We start from the raw sequence: 26656 nt of genomic DNA, 5'->3' as shown, positions 1-26656 counted from the left end.
TCTTTTGTCAGTCATTGTACTTTGAGAACTCCTGAAAGTTCATAAAGTCTGAGCTGAACAGGTTGCTGTAGACTAGAGTCTGGAAAAGCGCGCACAAAGGCTTCATTGAGTGAGGCTTCATTCTGCTCTCTTTGACCCTCAGCGCTGCTCGAGCTCCGCGGAGGAACGGAGAGGTGCGCTCCACTATCACTGACCGAGAATGATTAGGAAAGACCACAAATAATTGTTCCTCCCTCGTCTGTGAGATTACACATCATCTCTGCAAAGGGAAATGAAAGAATTGCGTTTCTCATTTATTAACCTGCGGCTTTTGTTACGAGCTCGAATGCGCGCGCCTGTTTTTCCTCCGTCCTGACTGGTGATTTGAACTTGTCCTCGGGTAGTTGCTCGGTAAAGTTGGTCGTTTCGAAAGAACGGAAACATGGAGGAAAGTTTTCTGCAAAATGTTTTAGGCTTCTACGGTGAAGAAAGCTCCCTGTCCGTGGGAAACCTGGAGTTGTTTCTGCAACTCATAACCAGTCGGCGCGCGGCGGCAGTGGAAGATGAAGGCAATCCGCTGAAGAGCGCGGAGGTAAAAATGAGGATGTGTCCAGTCTCCGACATAATATTACTCTCACTTCAATGTTTCTTCTTTTATGAGCTTTCTTTCCATTTTAATAAGGCATGTGTCTAGTTTATGACTTATTTTGAGTATCCGTTTTCAGAACACTTTTATGTTCTAGTGAATTTATTTCCATTATGTCACAAAGTGTTTAGCTTACCTTCATATCCAGTCAGTGTTTATATTACATAATACCAGATTAAACAATAAATTGGCAAATGTGTATTTTAAATGTTTAATCTGACCCAGACAGCTACAAAAACAAAGATTGAGTTTTTTTTTTTTTTTTTTTTTTTGGAAAAATGTTTAGTCAATAGGATTATTAGCTAATATTCCTGTTTTGTTTTTATTTGCTTTGTCATTACCCCCTTTTTTATTATTTATTTATTTTTATTTTGTTTTTGTTTTTTTGCCCGCTTAATTTTAGGGTTTTAGAGAATGAAATCTTTCCTGTATTTTGGTTTTGATTTTCAACTGAAACTAATTGGTACCCTTGGTCATTGGTACCCTCCATAACGTGCACAGTCAGTATATACAGTACATATGGGCTGCAGCATCCAGCATAAATCATTTCGATGAACAAAACAGCATCCTCTCTAAATAAACTGCACAATCTCACACATCAGTTTGGTTTGCATACACATGCATCTCATTATGTGGCATGAAGCTCATGCTCCAGACTGACTTTTGCTCAGAAACGTTTGGCTGTTTCATTTCATTTCAACATTTTCTCAGGAGTCACAGGTATATATTTTAAGCCTGTATACAGTGCTCAGCATATACAAGTACACCCCTCACAAATCTATCTTTTAAATTCAGATTTTTAATAGGAAGCTATACAATATTATATTTGTGCATATACATTAGATTAGTCTGTACTGAAGCCAAATCTGAAGCTTATCTAACAAAATAACTTATGGTAACGGTCTAAAACAAATGCCACATATGTTATAGAAAAATATTAAACACAAATTTAAAAAGAGGAAAAATCAAGAAAAGCAAAAAAAAAATAATTTAATGAAATTTTGTAGGTTGTAATTTGTTTTTGCAAACAAAATATTATTTTAATAAATATATCTGTTATTCTGTTTAATAAAAGCGCCAAAATACATATTCACTAGGCAATTGATACAAATATTCCTTTTTAAAATGGGGTTTACTCAATTATGCAGAGCACTGTGTATATTTTTTTCTCCCAAAATTACAGTAACTGCTGACTTCAAGATCACAAAGGACTATACAGTTTAAGCTAAAAATATATATTTTCACCTGACCTAAATATTGATGGTCTGAAGAAGATTGCTGTAAAATTAATATTAAAATGTATTAATTAAAATTTCTTTAGTAAATTCTGCTAAACAATCTGCTAATAATGGATAAAAGATAGTGATTGATATACTATAATGATTGATATGCTATAAAGCAATGATAATTTTTTATAATTTCTTGATTTGAATTTTTTTTAAAGATCCCATATTATACATGAAATAGGGTCATATCTTGGTTGTAAGGGTCTCCAACAACAGTCTAATATGCATGCAAGGTCAAAAAACACTTTCATGGTCTTATAATCTGCATTTATTTTTACCTGATTATCCCAGCGACTCCTGTGTGAATCGTCCAGTGATTCATTTGTTCCCAAACCCCTCCTTAGCGCGAAGCTAATCTGCGCTGATTGGACTGATGACAGCCTGCTGTGATTGGTCGACTGCCTTCAGTCAGAGAGTGTAATGCCAAACAGCTAATCGGCAATATAAAAGTAATCACAGTTCATACACGCTCGATAGTGTAGGCGTAGATTTTAGCTGCCAGTTGGTCAATGTAAATACAGTCGATGGACTTGAAAATTCAGACGACTATTTTATTGAGCAAAAACTCCAAAAACTGTCGAGGAGATCTCCTAGCTTGTCTCACTCTGCTCTTTTCACAGACACAGACACACACACACACACACACATTGCCCTCGTCCTTGCGCGCGCGCACACACACAAAAACACACACACACCTCCGGACGACAACGCGCGCGCACACACACACAAACACACACACACTACCCTCGTACACGGAGCTCCGTAAACAAAGCAGCACCCGTCGCGTTTTAGCGTGACTTTGCACGCGATAAGAGTATATAGCCAGTTAACCTCATACAGTACACTTGTTTACAAGTAACAAATCACAACTAAATACATTTGCAAGCTAGAGTAAACGAGGCAACAAATTTAATCGCACGTACTTACACTTGAGAAATGGAGGAAGAAACCCATCCTGACATGTCCAGCAGTAAGTTACTCTTTACTGATCCTTCCTTTAACAAACGCAGATGAAGTATTCTTTATAGCATGTAGTTTGCAGAAGTTTCCAGTAGTTTCCAACTGCTTGGTTATAATGCTGAGGTTTCATCTTTGGGTAGAGACTCAATATATCCATCTGCAGTGTGACTTCAATCGACCGGCATGTTTGTGTGCGTGTGTTTGTGGGTGTGTGTGTGTGTCTGGGTTTCTGCGTCAGAGGGCGGGGCCTCAGGTTTGAAATCTCCCTGGTTTGCGCGTGCACGTGAATAACTTGGTTTCGTTCGTACGTCATGGCGAAACACCTAATGACTCGGTATCAAGGCGACTCGTTTGAAGCACTATGAGTCGACTCTTTTATAGATGAATCAACCGTTTTAAACACCGTACTCTTACAGATTTAAGCCTTAGCTGGATACTTCACTTCACTTAGAGCTGTATTACACACTACATGGAGGGGAATTTTCAAAAACCCATAATATGGGCTCTTTAAAGGTGTAGATTAGATAAGTAATAAGTAATTGTCACCATAAATCTTTTAGTTATAATAATGTGCTGCAGCTATACTTAAATTAAACCTATAGTTAAGTTTCTTTCACCAAAATCAGTGTCTCTTTTGGTTTCTGTTGTACTCTTTTCCTCTTTTTTTTTTTTTTGTAGTGCTTGTCATTATCAGAGCTGCTGTCTGCCTTTGGGTTGAGTAACGCTTCTGTTGTCAGTGTCAGCAATCTGGAGATGATGTGTCCAGCTATTCTCAATCAGGTCCTGATCCCCGCCTGCCCTTACACTTCTTCAAACCTTAATGCATCTGCCTCAATATCTGATCACAAAGGTGAGAAAAATATTTGAATATTTAAGTGAAAGCGGCCTTTAGATAACCTCTGTGGACTTTGAAAAATATGTTTTGAGCAATGAGGAAATAGACAATAATACAATGACGGTAAAGAGACTGATCTCATCATCAAGGCGTGAGATTGATTTCATACTATTTATTTTGGGTCTATCTATAGCTATGGTTAAAAGATAATACTCTTATCACATTATTCATCACACACACTGAGATTCTTTCAAAAAGCAAACATTTGAACTGATAAGTGGAATTTCCATGACCAGTTGTCACATTGTTGATTCAGTCAATGTGAATCAGACATTATTTTGGTAAAAGATCTGGATTTCACAGTATCAGTTTCTTACTTCACATTCAGGGTATAAAGCTTTTCTCTGATCCCATTTCATATGGTAATGACGTCCTCACTAATAGACTATACAAGGGGTAGGATTTCACTTACTGTGTCCCAATAGAGAAACCCAATGCACCTTCTGTATTATGTTTCTCTCTTGAGATGCTGTAAAAAAAAACAGCCATTAATGTTTTTATATTAATATACATTTACTGAGCACTTTATTAGGTACACCTGCTTATTAAAACATCTTATTAACCAGTCACATGGCAGCAACTGATATGGTCAAGAGGATCTGCTTTTAATTCAAATTGAGTATGGAGAACTTTGATTTAAGTGACTTTAAACATTGTTGCTGGTGCCAGACTGGCTAATCTGCGAAACTGTTGATCTACTGGCACTTTCACACACAACCATCAATAGGGTTTGCAAAGAATGGCCAGAATAAGAGAAATATCCAGTGTTTTGGATATTTTATTTTCCTCTTTTGGGACGATTTGTTCTGCAGCGCACTAGATTTGCAACACATATATCGTCATCTTAGAATTATAAGGTTCTATCTGTGTTCTGAATGATTTTGAGATATTGAGTTTCAAAGTTTTTGGATTCCATAGGAAACAGTATGTGTGTAACATTTATTTTTCAAAATTAAAAAGTCTTAAAATCTAAACAACTTATAAAAAACATTCCATATTGTAAATAAGTTGTGATTTAATAAGAACATGTCGATAACTCAATTTGACAAAAATAGATAGAACCTTATAATTCTAAGGTGAGGATATCATACCACACACTTTAGACAAGCATTAAACAACATTAATAGTACTTAAAAACAGCAACCATCTCTTCCCATTAAAATTCAGCCAATCGATTGCACAAGGAACAAATGAAAATTCCAATAATAGTACATTTTGTATAGCACTTTTTCTACGTACAGTACATGCAACTCAAAGTGCTTCACAATCAACAAACAAACAAGCATTGTAAAATAACCCAAATAAACAAATATATAAACAATTAAAGCAAAATAAACAACAAATATATACTCAGATAAAAGCATACATGTACAAGCATATATGCATATACCTAAAAAATGGCCGTGATTTTAACGGTAAAAAAATGTAAAAATACTACAGTACAAATCCGTAACCTGGTTAACGGTCTGTTTTATGCGGCAAATAACCGTAAATTGACTTTCCCAGAATTCCCTGCATGGCACATCACTTTTTATGCATTTTGTTGACATTAATACAGATCTTTTTAGTTGTTTTCCCATCAGTTATGTACATTATAGATTTATGTTACATCTAATGTTGATGTTTATTTCATGACTTTAATTTTATGCGTGTTACCATACTGGTGTTTAGTAGCTGTTTGAATGACACTGAGCACCATCTATATTCTGATATTTTTTCTGCTTGTGCGAAAAGTTGATTGTGATGAGCATTGGCTCATTATGTAACTTCCTCATCACCACCTGCATGTGGGTGTGCTAACATGTCTAACTGTGTAACAAAAGATGTGTAGATGTTAGTCATTCAAAATACAGACATATTACCTCTATAAATTAACAAAACACAGTAGTTTACCGTAAAAATGAGAAATTACTTTTACGGTTTGTACCGTGTTTTTAAACAGTAAAGTTCTGGCAACCACAGCGGCTGGTTTTTTACCGTTAATTTTACGGATTTATTTTTTACATTGTACACAATCACACACACAATAGTCCTTACGCATATACATGCACACACTGTACATGCATACATACACCTGCACAATATAGATATATACATAAAATACATACACTTCACATACTGTTATATTCATATGCAACTTTTAAAAAGTGTGTCTTAGCACACTTTTTAAAACATGAATGCTGGGGAATTCTTTCACTTTATTTAGGAGTCTATTCCAAATTAGCATAGTGACTAAAAGAGGTGCCACCAGATCGTATTAGATTTACTGAGTGTAATTCTAAAAGTCCAGCGCTAGGAAAGCATAGCAAACAGTTTGGATTGAATCTCGGTAAGCAGTCAGAAATGTAAGAAGGTGTCAGGTTATGTAATGCCTTATAAACTAATAAAATAATCTTAAAATCTGTCCTTTGGTGCATTTGTAACCAGTGTAATTCTATCAATGCTGGAGTAATATGTTCTCGTTTCTTCAATTTCATTAAAACTCTGGCTGCTGCATTTTGTATCATTGCAACTTTTTTTTAGAACCCTTAGGTAAACTAATATAAACAGCATTGCAGTAATGTAGTCGAGAGAAGATCATGAATTAATTTCTTAGCATCATTAAAAGATAAGGAAAGAGCTAATTCTGGCAATGTTTCTCAAATGATATAACATGTTTTTGTAACTTGATTAATATGAGATTTTTAGATCACAATTGAATAAAACACCCTGGTGTAACACTCAAATCTGTTGGTCTTTGCCAAAAGGGACCCTATACTGAGATCCTGAGGGAGGTAATTGAAATGAATCAAAAAGCGGATGGGAGTATCACATGTAATCTGATGGGCTTTCTTTAACACCAGGCTTTTATACAAATAGGAGAAACCTGGCACTTTTACCCCTAATACTTTGTAATAACATCTGTGATATTCAATAATGTATGGTGGAAAGACTGCAAATTGAGGCGCAGGCACTGTTATGTTATCAAGCACCCTTATAAGTTACTTCAAAAACTAGACGTTACTTCACTTAGCTGACAATAATACAAGTTTCTGGCAGCGCAGCATCTTGTTTTCATATTTCATCTACACTGTTTGCTTATTTTATTTAACACAGCTAGCATTTTTATATTTTTTGCAAATTGCATGATTTTATTTTAAGTTTGCTGTTCATATCACTTGTTTCTCATGTAATACTTCAAATTCAGCATTAAACAAAGGGTGATGGAAGCAGTGCTACCAGTTAAGGGGCCCACTGAGTGTGTGTGTAAGTGCATTCCTCAACTCTGTTTTCTCCTTCCTGTAGTTTGGGGATACGGGTTCCTGGCTGTGACGGTGATTAACTTGGCTGCTTTGCTGGGTTTATTTCTAGTGCCTTTTACTAAAAAGAAATATTTTCCAAAAGTCTTGATGTACTTCATTGGACTGGCCATCGGGACACTGTTTTCAAACGCTGTACTCCAACTTATCCCAGAGGTAAGAATGCATTGCAATAAGATTATAGCATGAAACAGATTACAAAAGCTTTGAGAGAGAGAAAAAGATGTAGCTCCAGAAGAAAAAAACACAATTAGTCCAAATCTTCATACATGCAGTCCTAATTCTCCTCTTTTATCCCTACCGAACAGGCTCTTGGCTTAGATCCCAAAGATGATAACTATGTGCTGAACGTGGTAGGCATTTTTGGTGGGTTTTACATTTTGTTCGTCACTGAACGGATTTTAAAGATGGTACTGAAAACAGATACAGAGGTAAGGGGTTTGGACAGTGTTTACTGTTACAGATTGAGCTGATTTCTGGCCATAATGGATTCTTTTTACTGCAGCTCGGACACAGTCATTTCCCTCCACTGCAGTCATCTGATGTCACCCTCAGCACCATCAGCAATGACGTTGTCATAAGCAACATCAGTGGTGACATCATTACAAACAACACCAATCATGAGCTGAACTCTATCAGTGAAAAGTCCAACAATCCAAGTGAGAGTCCAGCGGTTGAGCAGGTAAGGAGCTCATATGTATAGCCTATAATTATAAACATGTAGGATAATTAGTCTTTATTGCTACATGTTTTTAATTATAAATCTGGCAACACTTAATAACGGCCAATTAGTTAATATATTTACTTACATGAACTTAGTATGAGCAATTTTGTACAACATTTGTTAATTATAGTTAAATTTTTACTAATGCATTATTAAAATCCAGTCATGCTTGTTAACATTAGTTAGTGCTCTGTGAATTAACATGAACTAACAATGAACAACTTTATTTTCCTTGACTATCATTTGCAAATGGGGTAGTAGGTAGCACTGCTAGAAGGTCGCTGGTTCGAGCCCCGGCTGTGTCAGTTTGCATTTCTGTGTGGAGTTTGCACGTTCTCCCCGTGTATAAAGACATGCTGTATAGGTAAATTGGGTAAGCTAAATTGTCCGCAGTGTGTGTGAATGGTTGTGTATGGATGTTTCCCAGTGATGGGTTGCAGCTGGAAGGGCATCCGCTGTGTAAAACATATGCTAGATAAGTTGGTGGTTCATTCCGCTGTAGCGATCCTAGATTAAATAAAGGGACTAAACTAAGGAAATTAATGAGTACATGTTTACAAATATAATACATGCTGTAATAAATGTATTGTTTCATGATTTTAGTAAACAGATTAAATAACGTTAACCAATGGACCATTATTCAAAAGTATTACCACAAATCTTTATAGCCACTCTGAAATAGATAAATATGAAGATTTTTAATACAAAAAAAGCTTTGTTGGCTAAATATTGGCTAGCATACACACATTGAAACGATGGGAATCTCTATATTTGTGACAAAATAAAGATTATCTATATTGTCCTATTGTACTATGAGATATGGTGGAGAATAAGAGGAGAAAATGTTAGATAGACTTTTGTTGTCTGTCAAATGCAACTTTACCAAGCTCAACAGCTGGCTAAACTATCAAACAAACAAAATCTTACTGGCTGTTTAAAAACAGACCTTCCATATTCAGTGGATAATACTGTATGTTTAAAGGCACTCAGTATGTAAGTTTGGCACCCAGTGGTTGAACTAGGTATTCAATTCAATTCAATTCAGCTTTATTTGTATAGTGCTTTTACAATGTAGATTGTGTCAAAGCAGCTTCACATAAATGGTCATAGTAACTGGAACAGTGTGGTTCAGGATTTAGTGTTTAAGTTCAGTTCAGTTCAGTTTAGCTCAGTTCAGTGTGATTTAATCATTACTGAGAGTTCAAACACTGAAAAGCAAATTCATCGATGCGTAGCTCTACCAATCCTGAACCATGTGAGCCAGTGGCGACAGCGGAGAGGGGAAAAAAAAAAAAAAAACTTCACCTGATGGGAGTGAAGAAAAAAAAACCTTGAGGGAACCAGACTCAGTTGGGCACGACCATTTTAATTTCTCCGCTGGCCAAAAGTCTTGTGCAGAGCTTCATTCGCCGTGGTTTAGGCTGGAAGATGGCCTCAGCGAAGACTCGTCTGTCCCTGGAGCGTCGCTGGAATCAGACTCATGTTCTCCACTCCCCACGACCATCAGCGCAGCAGCAGCTCAGGATATGGCCTGGTCCCGGATATGGAATCCTTGGGATCATCACGTCGCTGGTCTTGGATCCAATCAGTGACTCCGCCTAATCTGAGGACCTCGGGATGAGTATCCCAGGTGAAAATAGAGAATAAAGAGAATAATTAGCGTAGCTGCTGTTCATAGTGTATATAAGCAAGATGCAGAAGCCTGTGTCGAACCCGCTAGGTGATGCATTGAGTGTATGCTTTACTAAACAGATAGGTCTTTAATCTAGTTTTGAACTGGGAGAGTGTGTCTGAGCCTCGGACGTTATCAGGAAGGCTATTCCAGAGTGTAGGAGCCATGAAAGAGAAGGCTCGACCTCCTTTACTTGATTTTGCTATCCTAGGTACTACCAGAAGCCCTGAATTTTGAGATCTTAAAGAGCGAGTTGGTTTGTAGCGAGACAGAAGGTTGGTTAGAAAAAACAGGAGCTAGATTATTTAGAGCTTTATAGGTGAGAAGTTATATTTCAAATTCAATACGAAACTTAACAGGCAGCCAGTGTAAGGAGGATAAAATTGGGGTGATATGATCATATTTTCTAGACCTGGTCAGAACTCTGGCTGCTGCATTTTGTACTAATTGAAGTTTGTTAATAGAGGATGCTGAGCAGCCAGCAAATAGAGCATTACAGTAATCCAGTTTCGAAGTCATAAAAGCATGGACTAGCTTTTCTGCATCTGAGATGGATAGCATATTTCGTAATTTAGCGATATTTCTCAGATGAAAGAAGGCAGTTTTTGTGACATGGGATATATGGTTTTTAAAAGTTAGATTGCTGTCAAATATGACACCCAAATCTTTTATAGTAGAGCTAAAGCTAACTTTGTATCCTTCTAATTGTAAATTGAGTTGCGAGATCTGCTGTGTACAGGATTTAGGCCCAATAAGTAATAATTCTGTTTTGTCTGAGTTTAAGAGAAGAAAATTGTTGGTCATCCAGTCTTGATGTCTTTGATACACTCAGTTAGTTAAGAAAGTTCAGACGTCTCGTCAGGTTTAGTTGAAATATATAATTGAGTATCATCTGCATAGCAGTGAAAGCTGATCCCATGTCTTCTAATAATGTCTCCCAGAGGTAGCATGTAAATTGTAAACAGTAAAGGGCCTAAAACTGATCCTTGAGGCACCCCATACTTTACTGGGCTGACTTGTAAAGGCTGTCCATTAATATTCACAAACTGGTAGCGATCAGTTAAATATGACTTAAACCATTGTAGAGCCTGTCCCTGGACACCTGTAGACTTTAAGCGATTTATGAGGATATTGTGGTATCAAATGCCGCACTAAGATCAAGTAAAACTAATAGCGAGACGCACCCTCGGTCAGCAGCTAAGAGTAAATCATTGGTTATTTTCACTAAGGCGGTTTCTGTACTGTGGTGAGCCCTGAAACCTGACTGAAACACTTCAAAAATATTGTTCGTCTGCAGAAAAGAGCATAATTGAGTGGAAACAACTTTTTCTAGTATTTTAGACATAAATGGAAGATTTGAAATAGGTCTATAGTTAGCTAAGTTGTTGGTGTCTAGTTGCGGTTTTTTAATAATAGGCTTAATAACAGCTAGCTTGTTAGAGTTTGGAACATGGCCTATAGATAAAGAAGAGTTGATAATGTTAAGAAGAGGTTCTCCTATAGCAGGTAGCAGCTCTTTCAGTAATTTTGTTGGAATTGAGTCCAGCATACACGTAGCTGGTTTAGAGCTATTTATAATTTTTACTAACTCTTCGTGTTCTATGATTTTGAAGCAGTGTAGGTTATTATTATGATTCAATGAAATATTTACAGGATTTGGAGTATAAGCCGGTGCAGAAAGTTTGGCATCTCCTATTTTCTGTCTAAAGCCTTCTATTTTATTACTGAAAAAATTCATGAAGTCATCACTACTAATTTGCGGTGGAGTAGTTTGTTCCAAGGATGACCGATTATTTGCTAATTTAGAGATGGTGTTAAATAAAAATCTAGGATTGTTATGATTATTTTCTATCAGTTTGCGCAGGTGCTCGGTCCTGGCAGATTTTAGAGCCCTCCTATAGCTGGACATACTGTCTTTGTACGCAATTCTAAAGACCTCTAAATTAGTTTTTTTCCATTTACGTTCCAGGGCGCGGGTTGCTGTTTTGAGCGCACGAGTATGACTATTATACCATGGTATAGTTTTAATCTCTCTAGCCTTTTTTAATTTGATGGGTGCCACAGTATTTAGTGTGCTAGTAAAGATGGCATCCATACTGCTGGTTACTACATCAAGATCATTTGAGTTTGCGGGTGCATTACGAAATAGAGAGAGATCAGGTAAGTTATTTATAAATTCATCTTTAGTTGACGGAACAATAGTTCTACTAGGGCGGAGTATTGGAGCGGGTTTGCTGATTTCAGGTAAACACAGCTTATATAGTAAGAGGTAGTGATCTGTAATATCATCACTTTGTGGTATAATGTCTACGTCAATAACCTCGATTCCATAAGACAGAATTAGATCTAATGTATGCTTTAAGCGATGGGTTGGACCCACAACGTTTTGCTTTATCCCAAGTGAGTGTATTAAATCCATAAACGCGAGCCCTAATGTATCATTAGCGTCATCTATGTGGATGTTAAAGTCACCTACAATTAGCATTTTATCAGTTTTGACTAGTAAGTCAGAAATAAAATCAGAAAATTCTTTTAGAAATTTGACATAGGGTCCTGGGGGTCTATATATGGTGATTAAAGCGAGAGATAACATAGGTTTTTGCATAGTATCTGGAAGCTGAACATTAAGCGATAATATTTCAAAGGAGCTAAACATAAGTCCGTTTCTCTGTTTAATATTAAGGAAATCACTAAAGATTGATGCAACTCCACCACCACGACCAGTTTGACGAGCCTCATGTTTATATAAGAATCCTGGAGGAGTTGCTTCATTTAAGCTAATATAGTCATTTTGTTTCAGCCAGGTTTCAGTGAGACAGAGTGCATTAAGATTGTTTTCTGTTATTATTTCATTAATGATAAGTTCTTTAGGTGCAAGTGACCTGATGTTTAGTAGACCAAGTTTTACGAAATTTGTATTTTCACTTTCAACTGGTTTTTCTGGTTTGATTCTTACTAGATTTTTTCTGGAGCACACAGTACGTTTATTTCTTAATCTAATAATACGAGGAACAGACACAGTCTCTATAGGATTTGCCAGATATGCGTTACTGATGTTTAAGTGGGGTGAACAAGAGTCTAGGTGGCTATAATGTGAATTTTGTGAATTTTTACCTGCTAGTCAGATGGTGCGAAGTAATCTGGAGATGTTGTCCGACAGGAGTTCAGCTCCGGCTCGACTGGGGTGCAGGCCGTCAGGACGGAAGAGCCTAGGACGCTCCCAGAAAAGATTCCAGTTATTAGCAAAGAGCAATTTCTGTTCTTTACACCATGTTATTAGCCATTCATTCAAAGCTAAAAGTCTACTGAACCTTTCATTTCCTCGGCGGTAGGTAGGAAGCGGCCCAGAAACGATGATCTGCGTGGCGGGCGAGGTGCGTCGAACCGTCTCGATCAGGCTCCTGAAGTCCTTCTTCAGGATCTCCGACTGCCGGAGCCCGGTGTCGTTTGTCCCCACGTGGAGGACAACGGCACCAGGGCTCTCGGCAGCGCCCAGGATGGTTGGAATCTGTGTAGAAATATTTCTCACACGGGCACCAGGAAAGCAGAAAGTACGTACTTTATTACCTTTTGAGGAGGCGGCACGGATGTAACGAACGATCGAGTCACCGATGATGGCCACATCGGGACCCGACTCGCGAAGAGGGGAGAAGCGGTTCTCCGTGGAGATCTCGAACACGGGAGGAGACGTTCTGCCACGAGATCTGGGAAGCACCTTGCGCGGCTGCACCCAGGCGCCGTGGTAGCCGGGTGTCGGCGTGAACGACGCCTGGCTGAGCCGCGCCCCGGGTGCGCTGGGCCTGGACAGAGAAGGACGTGGGGTTGAGGTAGAGGGAATGATGTGGTTGTAATTTCCACGTACCTTAGGTGATGAGACGGCCTTAGCATTAGGTACAACAAGGAGTTGTTCCTGTAGCCTCGACCGTCTCACCAGAAGCGCACGGATCTGGGACTCCACTTCTTTCAGCTCCAGCTCCAACGTCTCCATCGATGCTTCTCCTGCACACAAGGACAGAGACGGAAGCGACATTTTATGGGGTAAAGAGCAAAGCCAGTAAGTCAAAAGTGTATGGTATAAGAGGTCGGTAGCTTTAGCTGACCAGCGGCGCTAGCAGGCTAAAGCTACAAACAACAGGCGGATGCTCGAGGGACAGACCATTTTTAAGGCAGTTTTGTTTGTATAAATGTATTAAGGGTTTGGTCACCCTAAGTAGGAGAGACAAATACTTAGCGAATGAGGAAGAATTTTATGATTAAGATTTAAATTGCGAGTAAATAGCAAGTCCAAACTTCAAGCACACGCAGTATGTGACCGAACGGAGACAGTGACGCCAGTGACGTCACTCGAGCATGTATTGTATTCCTGGTTCAAAACACATGCAAGCGCAGGATAACAGATGATGATGACACCAACAGCAGTGTGCCTGACCATCGAGCCTAAGGGCTGATATAAGTTTTGTTCTAAATAAAAGCAATGGCATGTGATTGAAGGAATATTATTAAAAGGAGTTCTTGTCCCAACCAACACCTGAAATGTATATTTTAGAAAGCTTTCTATTTCTTGTAGCTGAACTACAGAAAACGAACAATGGTGACCTCAGGTATATATCATGTGCTCTATTTAGTGTTAAATGTTAATAATGTGAGCTAAAATGCCATTTTAGATTACATTTATTGTCATACTACTGAAAGCAGCAGCAGATAGTTCACCTCAGATCTTGAAAATAAAATGAACAGTTTGAAATGAAACTTTAGAACTGTGACACGGTGCATGCCAACACATATCAGTGATTCAGCATCTACAATTAAAGAGGTTTAATATGTATTAATTCGATTATAAACCTCACCATTTTGTTGGAGTGCAGTAAGAGCACTATTGTGTGCTTCTGAATGGCTGTATTCAAATTTCTGTCATGTTTCGTCTTGTGCAAACAGCCAAATTGCTTATCACTGCGCCTCTCATCGTGTGTTGTTATGACTCTGGGTTGTAATGTAATCTCCTTACCTAATGTTTATGTTCGTAATATTTATATTATTTGCTAATATAACTTGTAGTATGCTTGAGGCAAAGCTTGAAGTTATGGAGATCAACTTGTCAAAACGGCAAGATGTCGCTGTGCATCAGTTATTAACATCTACACCTACTCTACACCTACACCAAACCATCACAGTTATTAACGTCTACACCTTCCCCAAACCTAAACCCAATCATCACAGTTATTATTGTCTATACCTTCCCCAAACCTAAACCCAACCATCACAGATATTATTGTCTATACCTTCCCCAAACCTAAACCCAACCATCACAGATATTATTGTCTACACCTTCCCCAAACCTAAACCCAACCATCACAGTAATTAATGTCTACACCTTCCCAAACCCAAACCCAACCATCACAGTTATTAATGTATACACCTTCCCAAACCCAAACCCAAACCCAACCATCACAGTTATTAATGTCTACACCTTCCCCAAACCTAAACCCAACCATCACAGTTATTAATGTCTACACCTTCCCAAACCCAAACCCAAACCCAACCATCACAGTTATTAATGTCTACACCTTCCCCAAACCTAAACCCAACCATCACAGTTATTATTGTCTACACCTTCCCGAACCCCAAACCCAACCATCACAGTTATTAATGTCTACACCTTCCCCAAACCCAAACCCAACCATCACAGTTATTAATGTCTACACCTTCCCCAAACCCAAACCCAACCATCACAGATATTATTGTCTACACCTTCCCGAACCCCAAACCCAACCATCACAGTTATTAATGTCTACACCTTCCCCAAACCCAAACCCAACCATCACAGTTATTAATGTCTACACCTTCCCCAAACCCAAACCCAACCATCACAGATATTATTGTCTACACCTTCCCCAAACCTAAACCCAACCGTCATAGTTAATAATGTCTACACCTTGCCCAAACCTAAACCCAACCATCACAGTTATTAATGTCTACACCTTCCCCAAACCTAAACCCAACCATCACAGTTATTAATGTCTACACCTTCCCCAAACCTAAACCCAACCATCACAGATATTATTGTCTACACCTTCCCCAAACCTAAACCCAACCATCACAGTTATTATTGTCTACACCTTCCCCAAACCCAAACCCAACCATCACAGTTATTAATGTCTACACCTTCCCCAAACCCAAACCCAACCATCACAGTTATTAATGTCTACACCTTCCCCAAACCTAAACCCAACCATGACAGTTATTAATGTCTACACCTTCCCCTAACCTAAACCCAACCATCACAGTTATTATTGTCTACACCTTCCCCTAACCTAAACCCAACCATCACAGTTATTATTGTCTACACCTTCCCGAACCCCAAACCCAACCATCACAGTTATTATTGTCTACACCTTCCCTAAACCTAAACCCAACCATCACAGTTATTATTGTCTACACCTTCCCTAAACCTAAACCCAACCATCACAGTTATTATTGTCTACACCTTCCCTAAACCTAAACCCAACCATCACAGTTATTAATGTCTACACCTTCCCCAAACCTAAACCCAACCATCACAATTATTAATGTTTACACCTTCCCAAACCCCAAACCCAACCATCACAGTTATTAATGTCTACACCTTCCCGAACCCCAAACCCAACCATTACAGTTATTATTGTCTACAACTTCCCCAAACCTAAACCCAACCATCACAGTTATTAATGTCTACACCTTCCCCAAACTTAAACCCAACCATCACAATTATTAATGTCTACACCTTCCCGAACCCCAAACCCAACTATCACAGTTATTATTGTCTACACCTTCCCCAAACCTAAACCCAACCATCACAGTTATTAACATACTGCCTCGACTTGCAGAGGCTTTCTTACTTGACATGTTCACTATTGTACTATGTTTGCAACCACAGGGAGCAACTGTCACAACAAAAAGAAAAAAGAAGTCAGCAAGTTGCATGGTGAAGTTGCTAAATGAATAAACACATTAAATTATCAAATAAATTGGTTGTAGATGAATTTGGAGAAAACTAATAAATGTTAATCAAAGGCGGCAACACCAAGGCTCCAAAAATACAAATTTATTAAGTTAAAAAGGCTGACACAAAAGTATAACGTTTCGAGCCACACAGCTCTTCGTCAGACAATGTTCATCACAATTAGGTGCTCATTTTTTTACACTTCCGGATCACATGATATCTTCTCGCATATAAGTCCTCCTATACATACATGCATATGTAAACATACACAATCATTCATATACACATATACATAAATACATATTAATACATGTATAGACATTCATATATACAGCTTTGATATTTCAAGTCAAATTCCAAAAAAATAAACCATAATATTACATCACAAATTATAATAAAGAAAAAAATATATTCCAGGATACACCAGACTATACAACAAAATATAGCCAAAAAACCTAATAAAGAAAACTAATAAAAACATTTTGTGAAAATGCTCTCTGTTAAGCATTTCCGCCATCTTGCCAAAATCATCTCATTGTGACATCTTGCTTGGTTCAATAGAATCTCGATAACTATAAGTTTTCCACAAAGGCAACCCAGGGTGCTGAAATATAATTGGCTAAACTGGTATTGGGTGGATTAAATGACCAAAACAAAGACAAATGTTCCAGCATGTGATGCATATTTTCATAGCAGAATACCAGAAAACCTGACTTTCACCATTGTTTTTGAAATAAACAAGTATGTCCACTTGACATGTTTCTTAACCCTCTACTGCACGCATTATGATAAATCTATAAAAAAATATATTTGACTGTTTTTCTTTTCTTAAAATGGCTTCACTTAAAGTGCTGTAAAAAATTACATTTTTTATTTTTTTAAGGTACTTTATCAAATTTTGCCAGATGGCAACATCGTCCAACAGTGGATACAACTTAGAAATTTCAAATTTAAAACTTTCCTTATAACTAATAATTTTGTTGTTTGAAATGATTTAATTCAGTGGTCACCAAACAGGGCTGGTGTCCTGCAGATTTTTGCTCCAACCCAAATCAAACACACCTGAACAAGCTAATCAAGGTCTTACTAGGTATTCTTGAAACATCCTGGCAGGTGTATTGAGGCAAGATGGAGCTAAACCCTGGAGGGACTCCGGCCCATCAGGACCGAGATTGGTGATCCCTGATTTAATTGGTCTTGCAGTATTATAAGCTTTAACACAGAACTTATAAATTAAACCTTATACATACTTACCAACAACTCGTATTCCAACAACATTCATTCATTCCATTATTTTTTGCTGAATATTATTAAAAACAAACATAATATTGTATTTTCATGTATCCAAAATACAGTAAATATAAATATTTTCTCCAGTAAATATTATAACAAATAAATTACAAGTCTAATATATCCAGATGCATCAGAATCATGTAGCTACAAGCTAACAATATTTATATATTATACCATATACTATACTACACCTGTCTTATCTGGCTCTAAGTTACTTACCTGAACTGTCTCTATCAAATGTCTAATCTGCATCATTCTCATGGTCACTAAAACCCATCTCACCCTCACTTTCATCTCCAGGATGAGCCAGTTCTGTCCTTTTCTTCTTTAACTTACCATAGAACAGGGGTGGCCAACCCTGTTCCTGGAGAGCCACCTTTCTGCAAACATACCTGCCTGTAATTATCACGTGGTGTTCAGGTCCTAATTAATTGGTTCAGGTGTGTTTGATATGGGTAGCAACTGAAATCTGCAGGAAGGTGGCTCTCCAGGAACAGGGTTGGCCACCCCTGCCATAGAACATGGTGGTGCTCGCTAATACACTGTTCCCTGTAATAATATCTATTCAAAAGTAGTATTGCCATTAAAACTAGATTTTATCCATAATTCAAATGCTATTAACACATGACTAATCAGCATTATATTACTAGCATTCATGTTGTTTATTGTTACAACTTAAAAGTTTACATCTGACCTTGCTAGCTAGCTAACCCATTGCAATATTGCATGTTCCACTATTGCACAGTGTTGCCATTTGGCAACACACACATTTGATCAATTTACAAAAAACTAATTTGATAAAAAAAAATTGAGTTGTGAATACATCATCATAACTTACTGGAGGTGATGTTTCAGATTTTTTTGTTGATCTGACATAATTTGATCCTTTGTTTTTATTGACGTTTACATTTGCATTTAACAACTCACAATAAACGCCAGTTTGTCAAAAATCGCGCTACAAAAAACACAGCATGTCATGTGACTTAACCAAAGCAGATAATTGCCCACACTAAGGTCTTCTCCTTCCAACAAAGAGAAAATAATGTCGGTCTTAAATAAACAGTGGCAGGGAAATGAACATAAGTATCATGTTGCCATATGTTTACACCGTGCAGTAGAGGGTTAAATATCTGCAAACATATTATGGTATTTTTATGCTTTAGAAGAGTCAAAACCTTTAAAGGCACAGTATACACAACAAACAAAGTCATAGTTTGATGACACCTTGACTGAGTGTGGAATCATGGGAGGTGTCATCTTAACTACATCCTACAGGACTCTTGCAGAAATGAGCTAATGTATTTAAATGTGTTATTATGGTAGTATGAAGCTGAGTAAAGCTGAAATATGTCAAAGTGAAATGAGAGTGCTGAAGTAATGAGAGATGAGTGCAACACAAAAGCAGCTGAGCTTTTATTATGCCGCAGTCAGCAGCTTACCGATCTCCCAGTCGTGACCATGTGGGGAAAAGCAGAGTTGTTTTATTATACTAATCACATTTTAGTTTCTGTTATAATGCTGCTCTGTGCAGTCTATTAAAACACACAACATATTTAAGCATCGTTGGTGTTACCCTGATTCTATTAAACCAAACTGGAAATCGAGGATGTATGATGTCATTAGCATGGCAGCAAAAAATAGCTTATTTCTCTGTATTCTTCAACCATTATTTGAAATATTTGGGATAACGTAAGCACTGTATGTCACGATCACCAGCGATCGTAACTCTTCAGATCGCTGGATCTCACATACAATACTTATGGACTACAAATCTGCCATTTCTGGACTATATTTTCATACATGCACTCCGCTCACACTCACACATGCTTCCTCATTTAGACTGATTACGCTCGCACCACCTGAAGATTGTCAAAGATTGATTGCACACACTATTTAAGCAGCACACTCACGCATTCACATTGCTGAGTCTTGTTACATTACAACGCGTTATTCTTGTCTTGTGTTTCTGTGTTTTGACCTTAGCCTTGTTTATCCTTTTGTCTCAGTTTGCCACCTGCCTTCCAACCTCTCACCTGTTATTTTGACTAGTTTCTGGATTGCCTTTATACACCTGTTTGCACCCGTATTGACCATTGCTTGCCTGACTATCCGAATAACCCTGCAATTGGATCCAAACTCAGTTGTCTCTCCACGTGTTACACTGTACATAAAGTACAGTAAAATATATATCATTGTTCTAAATCTTACACACTGTATGTTTAGGCATGGTTGCTTTTAATGTGTACACATGGGACTATAGTGAACGCTCATTTTTTGAAGTTTTAACTTGAAAGATGTCCAATCGAATACATTTTTGCATGGATGAAACAATGGAAATGCATTTAAGTGAATTGCAAAAACGCTGACAGTGTCTCTTTTGTGTGATGTTTGGACAGAATGCGTGTGCGTTATTTGCATGTCGCTGGCTGAAGGGTTCTGCGATGTCTAATATAAAGACTGTGGCATGGATGATCACCGTCAGTGATGCTTTGCATAACTTCATAGACGGCCTGGCCATCGGAGCGTCTTTCACACTGTCTCTCCTCAGCGGATTCAGCACCTCCATCGCCATCTTCTGTGAAGAGTTCCCTCATGAGCTGGGTAAAACACAGGCACAGAGACACAGGCACTGCATCATATTATCAGATCGTGTTATTCTAAGTCTCTTTGTCTCTGCAGGTGATTTTGTGATTCTGTTGAACTCTGGCATGAGTGTTGGTCAGGCTGCGTTTTTTAATTTGCTGTCAGCGATGTGCTGCTATCTCGGGCTGGCACTGGGCATCCTGCTGGGCAGTAATTTTGCTCCAAATGCTATCTTTGCCATTGCTGGTGGAATGTTCCTCTACATCTCTCTTGCAGACATGGTGAGATTTTCTTCTCATTTCACTTCTAATTGTTGTAACTTTTACAATTATTGTGTCATCTTAAAAATATAGCCATGAAAAGGTGTTTAAATAAACTCACCTGTATTACACCCTAAACATTGTGCCATACAAATCAAAATACAAAGCAGTTTGTCATAAAAAAAAATCATGTCATGCCTTAAAATTGGTTTTCCGAGCAAAAATCCTAGAATACCACTTTTAATCGTTTCTTTAGTGCCTAAGGAGCTTAAATATTAGCATATACCCGATTAGCCTGACAGCTTAACTCATACACATTATGAATTTACACCTTCCCTTCATTCATTGTTAAATGATGTGTTTAATGTACAAATATTTCAGAGAATAAAAATAACAATGCAACGATTCATTAGGATTAGAAATGTTCATAATGAACTGTTTATCAAATCAGTTAAATCCCATCACTACCTACCGAGGAACTCTATCAACGATGTTGTCTGTCTAGGGCAAACAGCATTTTAAGGGATCCAAGCAACTCTGGCCATAGCCTGCTTATGCTCATGCCATCAGGCAGGCGTTACAGGAGCCTTAGGAGCAAATCAGTGTGGTTTCGTGATAGTTTTATCCTGTCCTTATAAGACTTTTGAATAATACCATTTCTTAAACACTATTGATAGCTAGTGTGAAATAATAAATCAATAAATAGTTAAACTAGCATAAATTGTTAATATTACAACTATTATAACAAAGGGTGAAATAGGAATTTAAGTAAGTTATTCTCTTCAGATATTTTTTTAAATAGGTTATATTCTATATAACTAAATTTTTATATTTTTATATAATTTTAAAAGCTTGTTTATCATGTTTTTTATGTTCTTTTTTGGTCTGTTGCAAAGTAATTTCATTCTGCATTACAATTTTATTGTGATGTTTTGAATGACAAAAATAAAGGAAACTGAAACTGAAACTTTTGATTTGTTTTATTATGTACTATTTAGCTATTCTATGCGTAATTCAAGTCAATATTTTAATTTTTTGTGTGTACTTGGCATAATGATTAACTTGTAGATGTTGGAGACAAAGTTTCAAAGAACATTTTAGGACAGCAGAAGACTAGGTGGTCTTTGAACAAATGTGACCACATGAGCATGCACGATACGAAAGCAATCAAATCTGTTATGTTTTCAGCTACAGTAGACAAAAGTTATTGTTATCATTCCTTACATTTATATAGCGCTTTTCTGGACACTTTAAGCACTCTTTTCAATCGCTATCAGTGTGCTGTATCCACCTGCCATTGTGCGGCAGCCAAATATGATATGGGGATGGTTAGGAGGTCATGATCGACAGTGGCCAGTGGATAAATTTGGATAGGATTAAACCCCTACTCTTTTTCGACAGACATCCTTGGATTTGTAATGACCGCAGAGAGTCAGGACCTCGGTTTAACATTGCTCACTGAGCAATAGAGTCCCCTTCAATATACTGGGGTGTTAAGACCCAAACAGACCACAGGTTGAGCGCCCCCTGCTGGTATGACTAACACCACTTCCGGCAGCAACCTAGCTTTCCCATGTGGGCTACCATCCAGGTACTGACTGGGCGCAGCCCTGCTTAGCTTTAGTGGGCGACCATGTGAGAGTAGCAGAGAGCTAGCTGTTGGCCAAAAGTGGACAAGCTCAAAACATTTCAAGCCCTGTTTACATTTGTATTATCCATGTGTGACTGGATTGTTAAAAACACATCTTAAGCCCCAAGTTGACAATAAATAACTATCATTGACAAGAAAGCCATCTGCACAGTTGCCAAGTCTAAGAAAATTATTCAGCCCAATGGCACCTTTTTTTGTTGTTTTCATTGAGAGCATTTTTATAATGGCAGCAGTGTGAAGAGGTGCTGAGTGGTTTTATTTAACAGCACTGGCATTTGGAGAATGTTAAACTCTGAGTTAAACCAAAGACTATAGAGACTAATTGCAGTACTGCTGAAGAGCTCTTAGCTGAGCCTTTTTGGAAGACATTTTCATCTGCATCTCTGGAAACGTGCCTTATCAGTTTGGATAATGGGAATATACTGATCTGAATTGCCAATGTGAACAGAGGTATGCAAATCCGTGACTGCATCCGAAAGCTCTTAAATGCTACTTTTTGGAGGCAATATTACAAAGTAGGAAGTCATCAACGCATGTTCAAATCCAAATTCTGTTTTACACTAATGCAGTATAGATGTGTCCTTCGCTATCCCACAATCCTGTGCATTCCATTTCTGATTCCATTTTCGTTTTGAAAGAAAAAAAACCTGGTATCTCGAAGCACCCCTTGGGTGTAAATCTGTGTGTGAATGTACATTTGGACCAAAGTTTTCCACTCTTGATGGCATTTCTTGTAAGAAGTTCATATTGAAGTAAGAAAAAATTCCCTTAGTTATCACCAAAGCTCTCTCTATTTTGTTGTGCATGATTAAATCGTTATGCTGTCTGAGAGTCTCCAGAGTCACTGTTTAATTGTGCAGCAAGGCAATAAGTCTAAGCAGCCTAAGCTTTCGGACACACTCCACATTTTGACAGGCAGGTAGCACAGCTGTTCATTGTGTACATGAACATTTTAATTGGACAAAGTTTTGTTCTTCACCTTCCACAGATGACATAAACAAATACATTTAGATCACATAATTTTATTCAGTTCATCTTTATTTCTATAGCGCTTGTACAATTCACATAGAAGTTCTAGTAAATTAAACTGTGTCAGTCCAGGTTTCAGAGTTAAAGCTCAGTTTAGTTCATTTCAGTGTGGCCTAAATTTCACTGCTGAAAGTCCAAACACTGAAGAGCAAATCCATTGATGCGCAGCTCCACAAGTCCCAAACCAAGCAAGCCAGTGTCAACAGTGGCGAGGAACAAAGTTCACCAATTGATGAAGTAAAGGAAAAAAATCCTCAAGAGAAACCAGGCTCTGGATTTGAGAGAGAGCAGGCTCATAACATAACAAATGCTATCCAGCTGTGAAGACAGACTTTCAACCTGCATAACAAACAAACAAAGTGTTCTTAAATCAAATCACCTACCCTGCCTTAAATACAAGTTGTAATGGCCTTATGCTGATGATATACAGGGCAGCTTTTTGGACAATTTTGCTGAGCGATGTTGCTTGGCTATTTTTCGATTATGATGGGCAACAGTGTTCTATCTGTAGCCCATTGCCCTAATCACCCACATAGCAAAATTTCTCTGTACCAGCTCTGGCCCACACCATTAGCTTTTGCTTGGCCCACATTCCGCAGTGAATTACAGTACATGACTGGACCAAGTCGGACTGCTAGACAAGGGCAAACATGGACCATATCTGGGTCTCAGCCAAGTTAGTAAGCCATAACTAGGACAGACATGTTGGTGTGCCATGACTGCAATGAAATTGATAGACCTGGCTGGTAGAATTTTTTCGTTACTCAAAAATAACTTTATATATGTGGGTCAAGAAAGGCCAAACTTGCGTGGAACACATTTTTTTAAAACACTTTCCAGGTTCTGCTGGTTAAAATTCCTGAATTTTCATTGCCAATCTTAAACCAATTGCAATTGTTTGTTTTGCTTGAATTTTTAAATTTCCCCAACCACTGCAGAGCCCGGGGTACCAAAGTGAGTGCTCCAGCTTGGCCTCCCCTGGTCCCACATATTGATTTTTTAACATCTGGGCCAAATACTACATTTTACATGTGGCCCAAGTCTTGTGTGCTGCCTTAAAGACGGTGCCACCTCTGCCAAACCTGAGCCATGTTTGGTCCAAATGCTGCTTGTCAGTGCCAAATCTGGGCCAGAATTCTTTACCACCTGAGCAGTTACCCACATGGAAAGAACTTATATGAGGATATATACGCATATATAAAACCTATATTGAGTTTATATGCAAATATATGACAATATATATATATATATATATATATATATATATATATATATATATATATATATATATATGAAGTGCATACATGTGCATATACGGGCCATATAGGTCTGCTATATTGCTTCTTTATGATCTTATATAAGTCCTACATGTACATGATATGTCTCCTACATAGCTCATATCTAATTTTTGCAACTGTCATACGTGATGCCTTGCCTTAGCTCATATTTTTAAATATCAAGGCAATAACTAGAACTAACTTAAAATGCAAAAAAATAAACATATGTATGATCGAACACTTGAAATAGGTATCATCAAGTAACTGGCATGTTATGGAATTAATCTATGGCAAATAAGTGAGTGGAGATGGAAAGCTATGATGGCTACACAGTTTCCTGAATCATTTACGAGATCAATTCTTTCTTGTATGAAGATGGTGGAAAAAGGAAAAGAGGAAATGTGTAACAAAATGGTTTGTTGTTTTCTTTCCTTATTGTTTTTTTTTTTTTGCCTTGTTTTTGTTCTTGTACTATATTTTTTCTTGTACTATTTGTTCATTGTTCATACGTAAATAAAAAATGTAAATTTCTTTTTATTTACGTTTTCTATCAGCTATGGATTTAATCGTTTTACAAACATATAGGTGAACATTTGTGCATATATATGTACACATACTGTATTTGAGCATGTATATGTACACATAATATAGGAAAATGACCAATTTTATATGTCTTATTAAAAACCTATATCAAAACCTATAATAAAACTTATATGTTTATATAGGTTCTTTCCATGTGGGTAACCTGTGTCTCATCTCATTGCCCATTTATGACATAATTTCCCAAAGCTGCCCAGCAACATTGCCCAAACAGTTGTCCTGTGTATCATCGGCATTATGCAGCAGTTGTGCAGTAACTCTCCTTAAACTTCAAGTCACAGTATTGTACTCTGTTTTTCCAGTTCCCAGAGATGAACAGTATCATGGCATCACATACCAAAGACTATCAGGAAAGAGTCGTGTTCTTCCTCATCCAAAATGCTGGACTGCTCACCGGATTCACTATAATTCTGCTTATCACCCTGTTCGCTGGAGATATCAATCTGCAGTAGAAAGAAAGCCAAGGGAAACAAAGAACAATTGTTTTCACTTTCAAAAAAACCAAAAACCCTTCAGACACTATTTTTCTCCCCTATTTTTATATTAAACTTGTGCTGTGTTTGCAGTTGGGAAAATGTAACACAATCAAATGGTCCTGGAAGATTGATTTCTGTAATTTTTTTTTACTGCTGTTGTTGCTCTGCTGTGGCTGTTTGTGTCTGCGAGTTGGCAACAATAGGCCGCTGTGTGAGCAGGAATTCCTCAGTACAGCCCGACACCGAGTCTCTAAGCTGCTTTGTAGAACAAATGTCAAAGCTGCACCTTTTGACTGAGACCGTATATCATGTTTGCAAAGTCCAAGCATAGCACATGAAGGTGAAGACTGTTGATTTGTGCCTTTGTGTCTTTTCTAAATGCTATTATAGAAGGAAGGCTGCACTTTATTTAATTACAGTTTAATTTAACATTTAAGTATAAGTAATAATTACATTAAAAAAAAAGGATTAGGTTTGGTTTAGGGTTATTTAGAAATATACATCATTTATTGATTTATAAAATACAGTGCTTGGCATATATAAGTACACCCCTCACAAATCTGTCTTTTAAATTCATATTTTTAATATGAAGCTATAGATCATTATATCTGTGCATATACATTAGATTAGTCAGCACTGAAGCCAAATCTGGAGCTTATCTAACAAAATAACTTACGATAATGGTCCAATAAGTAGTGCTTATGTTATAAAAAAAATATGAAATACAAATTTAAGCAAAAAAAGAAAGATTTAGTTGAAATTTTGTAGGCTGTAATTTATTTTTGCAATATTTTGCTTAAATTTAATTGTATTATCTTTCAATTTCTCAATATGTTTGCTGACTAAAATATTATTTTAATAAATATACCTGTTTAATAAAGCTGTTTCATTTAAATGCACCAAAGTACATGGTCTATATTCACTAAGAAATTGATACAAAAATTCATTTCCCAAGTGGGGTGTACTTAATTATACTGAGCACTGTACATGTAATGTGTAATATTGGCTATTTATGAGCAGTTATGTGTAGCACATACAGTTTGTGTT

General features: G+C 37.5%; 2 protein-coding genes across 3 annotated transcripts in view; both read left to right on the top strand.

The window, feature by feature from the left end:
* Window positions 1-10336, top strand: part of ube2d3 (ubiquitin-conjugating enzyme E2D 3) — a 59541-nt gene extending 49205 nt beyond the window's left edge. Inside the window, exon 6 of the transcript XR_015504937.1 lies at window positions 8835-10336. The gene's annotated coding sequence lies outside the window, so the exon portion shown is untranslated. The remainder of the gene's footprint in view (window positions 1-8834) is intronic.
* On the top strand, window positions 112-26421 carry slc39a8 (solute carrier family 39 member 8). 2 transcript variants are annotated; one of them, XM_087279077.1, is made up of 9 exons: window positions 112-571; window positions 3550-3721; window positions 6954-7012; window positions 7118-7221; window positions 7374-7496; window positions 7571-7747; window positions 20130-20334; window positions 20413-20597; window positions 25436-26421. In XM_087279077.1, the coding sequence occupies exons 3-9, from the start codon at window positions 6970-6972 to the stop codon at window positions 25583-25585; spliced, it is 987 nt and encodes a 328-aa protein (XP_087135203.1). In that variant the 5' UTR covers window positions 112-571; window positions 3550-3721; window positions 6954-6969; the 3' UTR covers window positions 25586-26421. The 2 variants fall into 2 exon arrangements, with proteins under 2 accessions (XP_087135203.1, XP_087135202.1); XM_087279076.1 differs by lacking the exon at window positions 6954-7012 and having other exon boundaries at window positions 7052-7221.
* Window positions 26422-26656: the final 235 nt, after the last annotated feature.

This window comes from Danio rerio, chromosome 13 (assembly GCF_052040795.2).
Source record: "Danio rerio strain M-AB ecotype USA chromosome 13, GRCz13ab, whole genome shotgun sequence".
NCBI lineage: Eukaryota > Metazoa > Chordata > Actinopteri > Cypriniformes > Danionidae > Danio > Danio rerio.
This window is presented reverse-complemented; position numbering and strand designations above follow the sequence as displayed.

Bases quoted from the DNA above. Each gene is read 5' to 3' on its own strand.
- slc39a8 (XM_087279076.1), top strand. From the start codon at position 422: ATGGAGGAAAGTTTTCTGCAAAATGTTTTAGGCTTCTACGGTGAAGAA. The intron at 572-3,549 runs GTAAAAATGAGG...TTTTTTTTGTAG, and splicing joins ATCCGCTGAAGAGCGCGGAG to TGCTTGTCATTATCAGAGCT. The intron at 7,222-7,373 runs GTAAGAATGCAT...CCTACCGAACAG, and splicing joins TACTCCAACTTATCCCAGAG to GCTCTTGGCTTAGATCCCAA.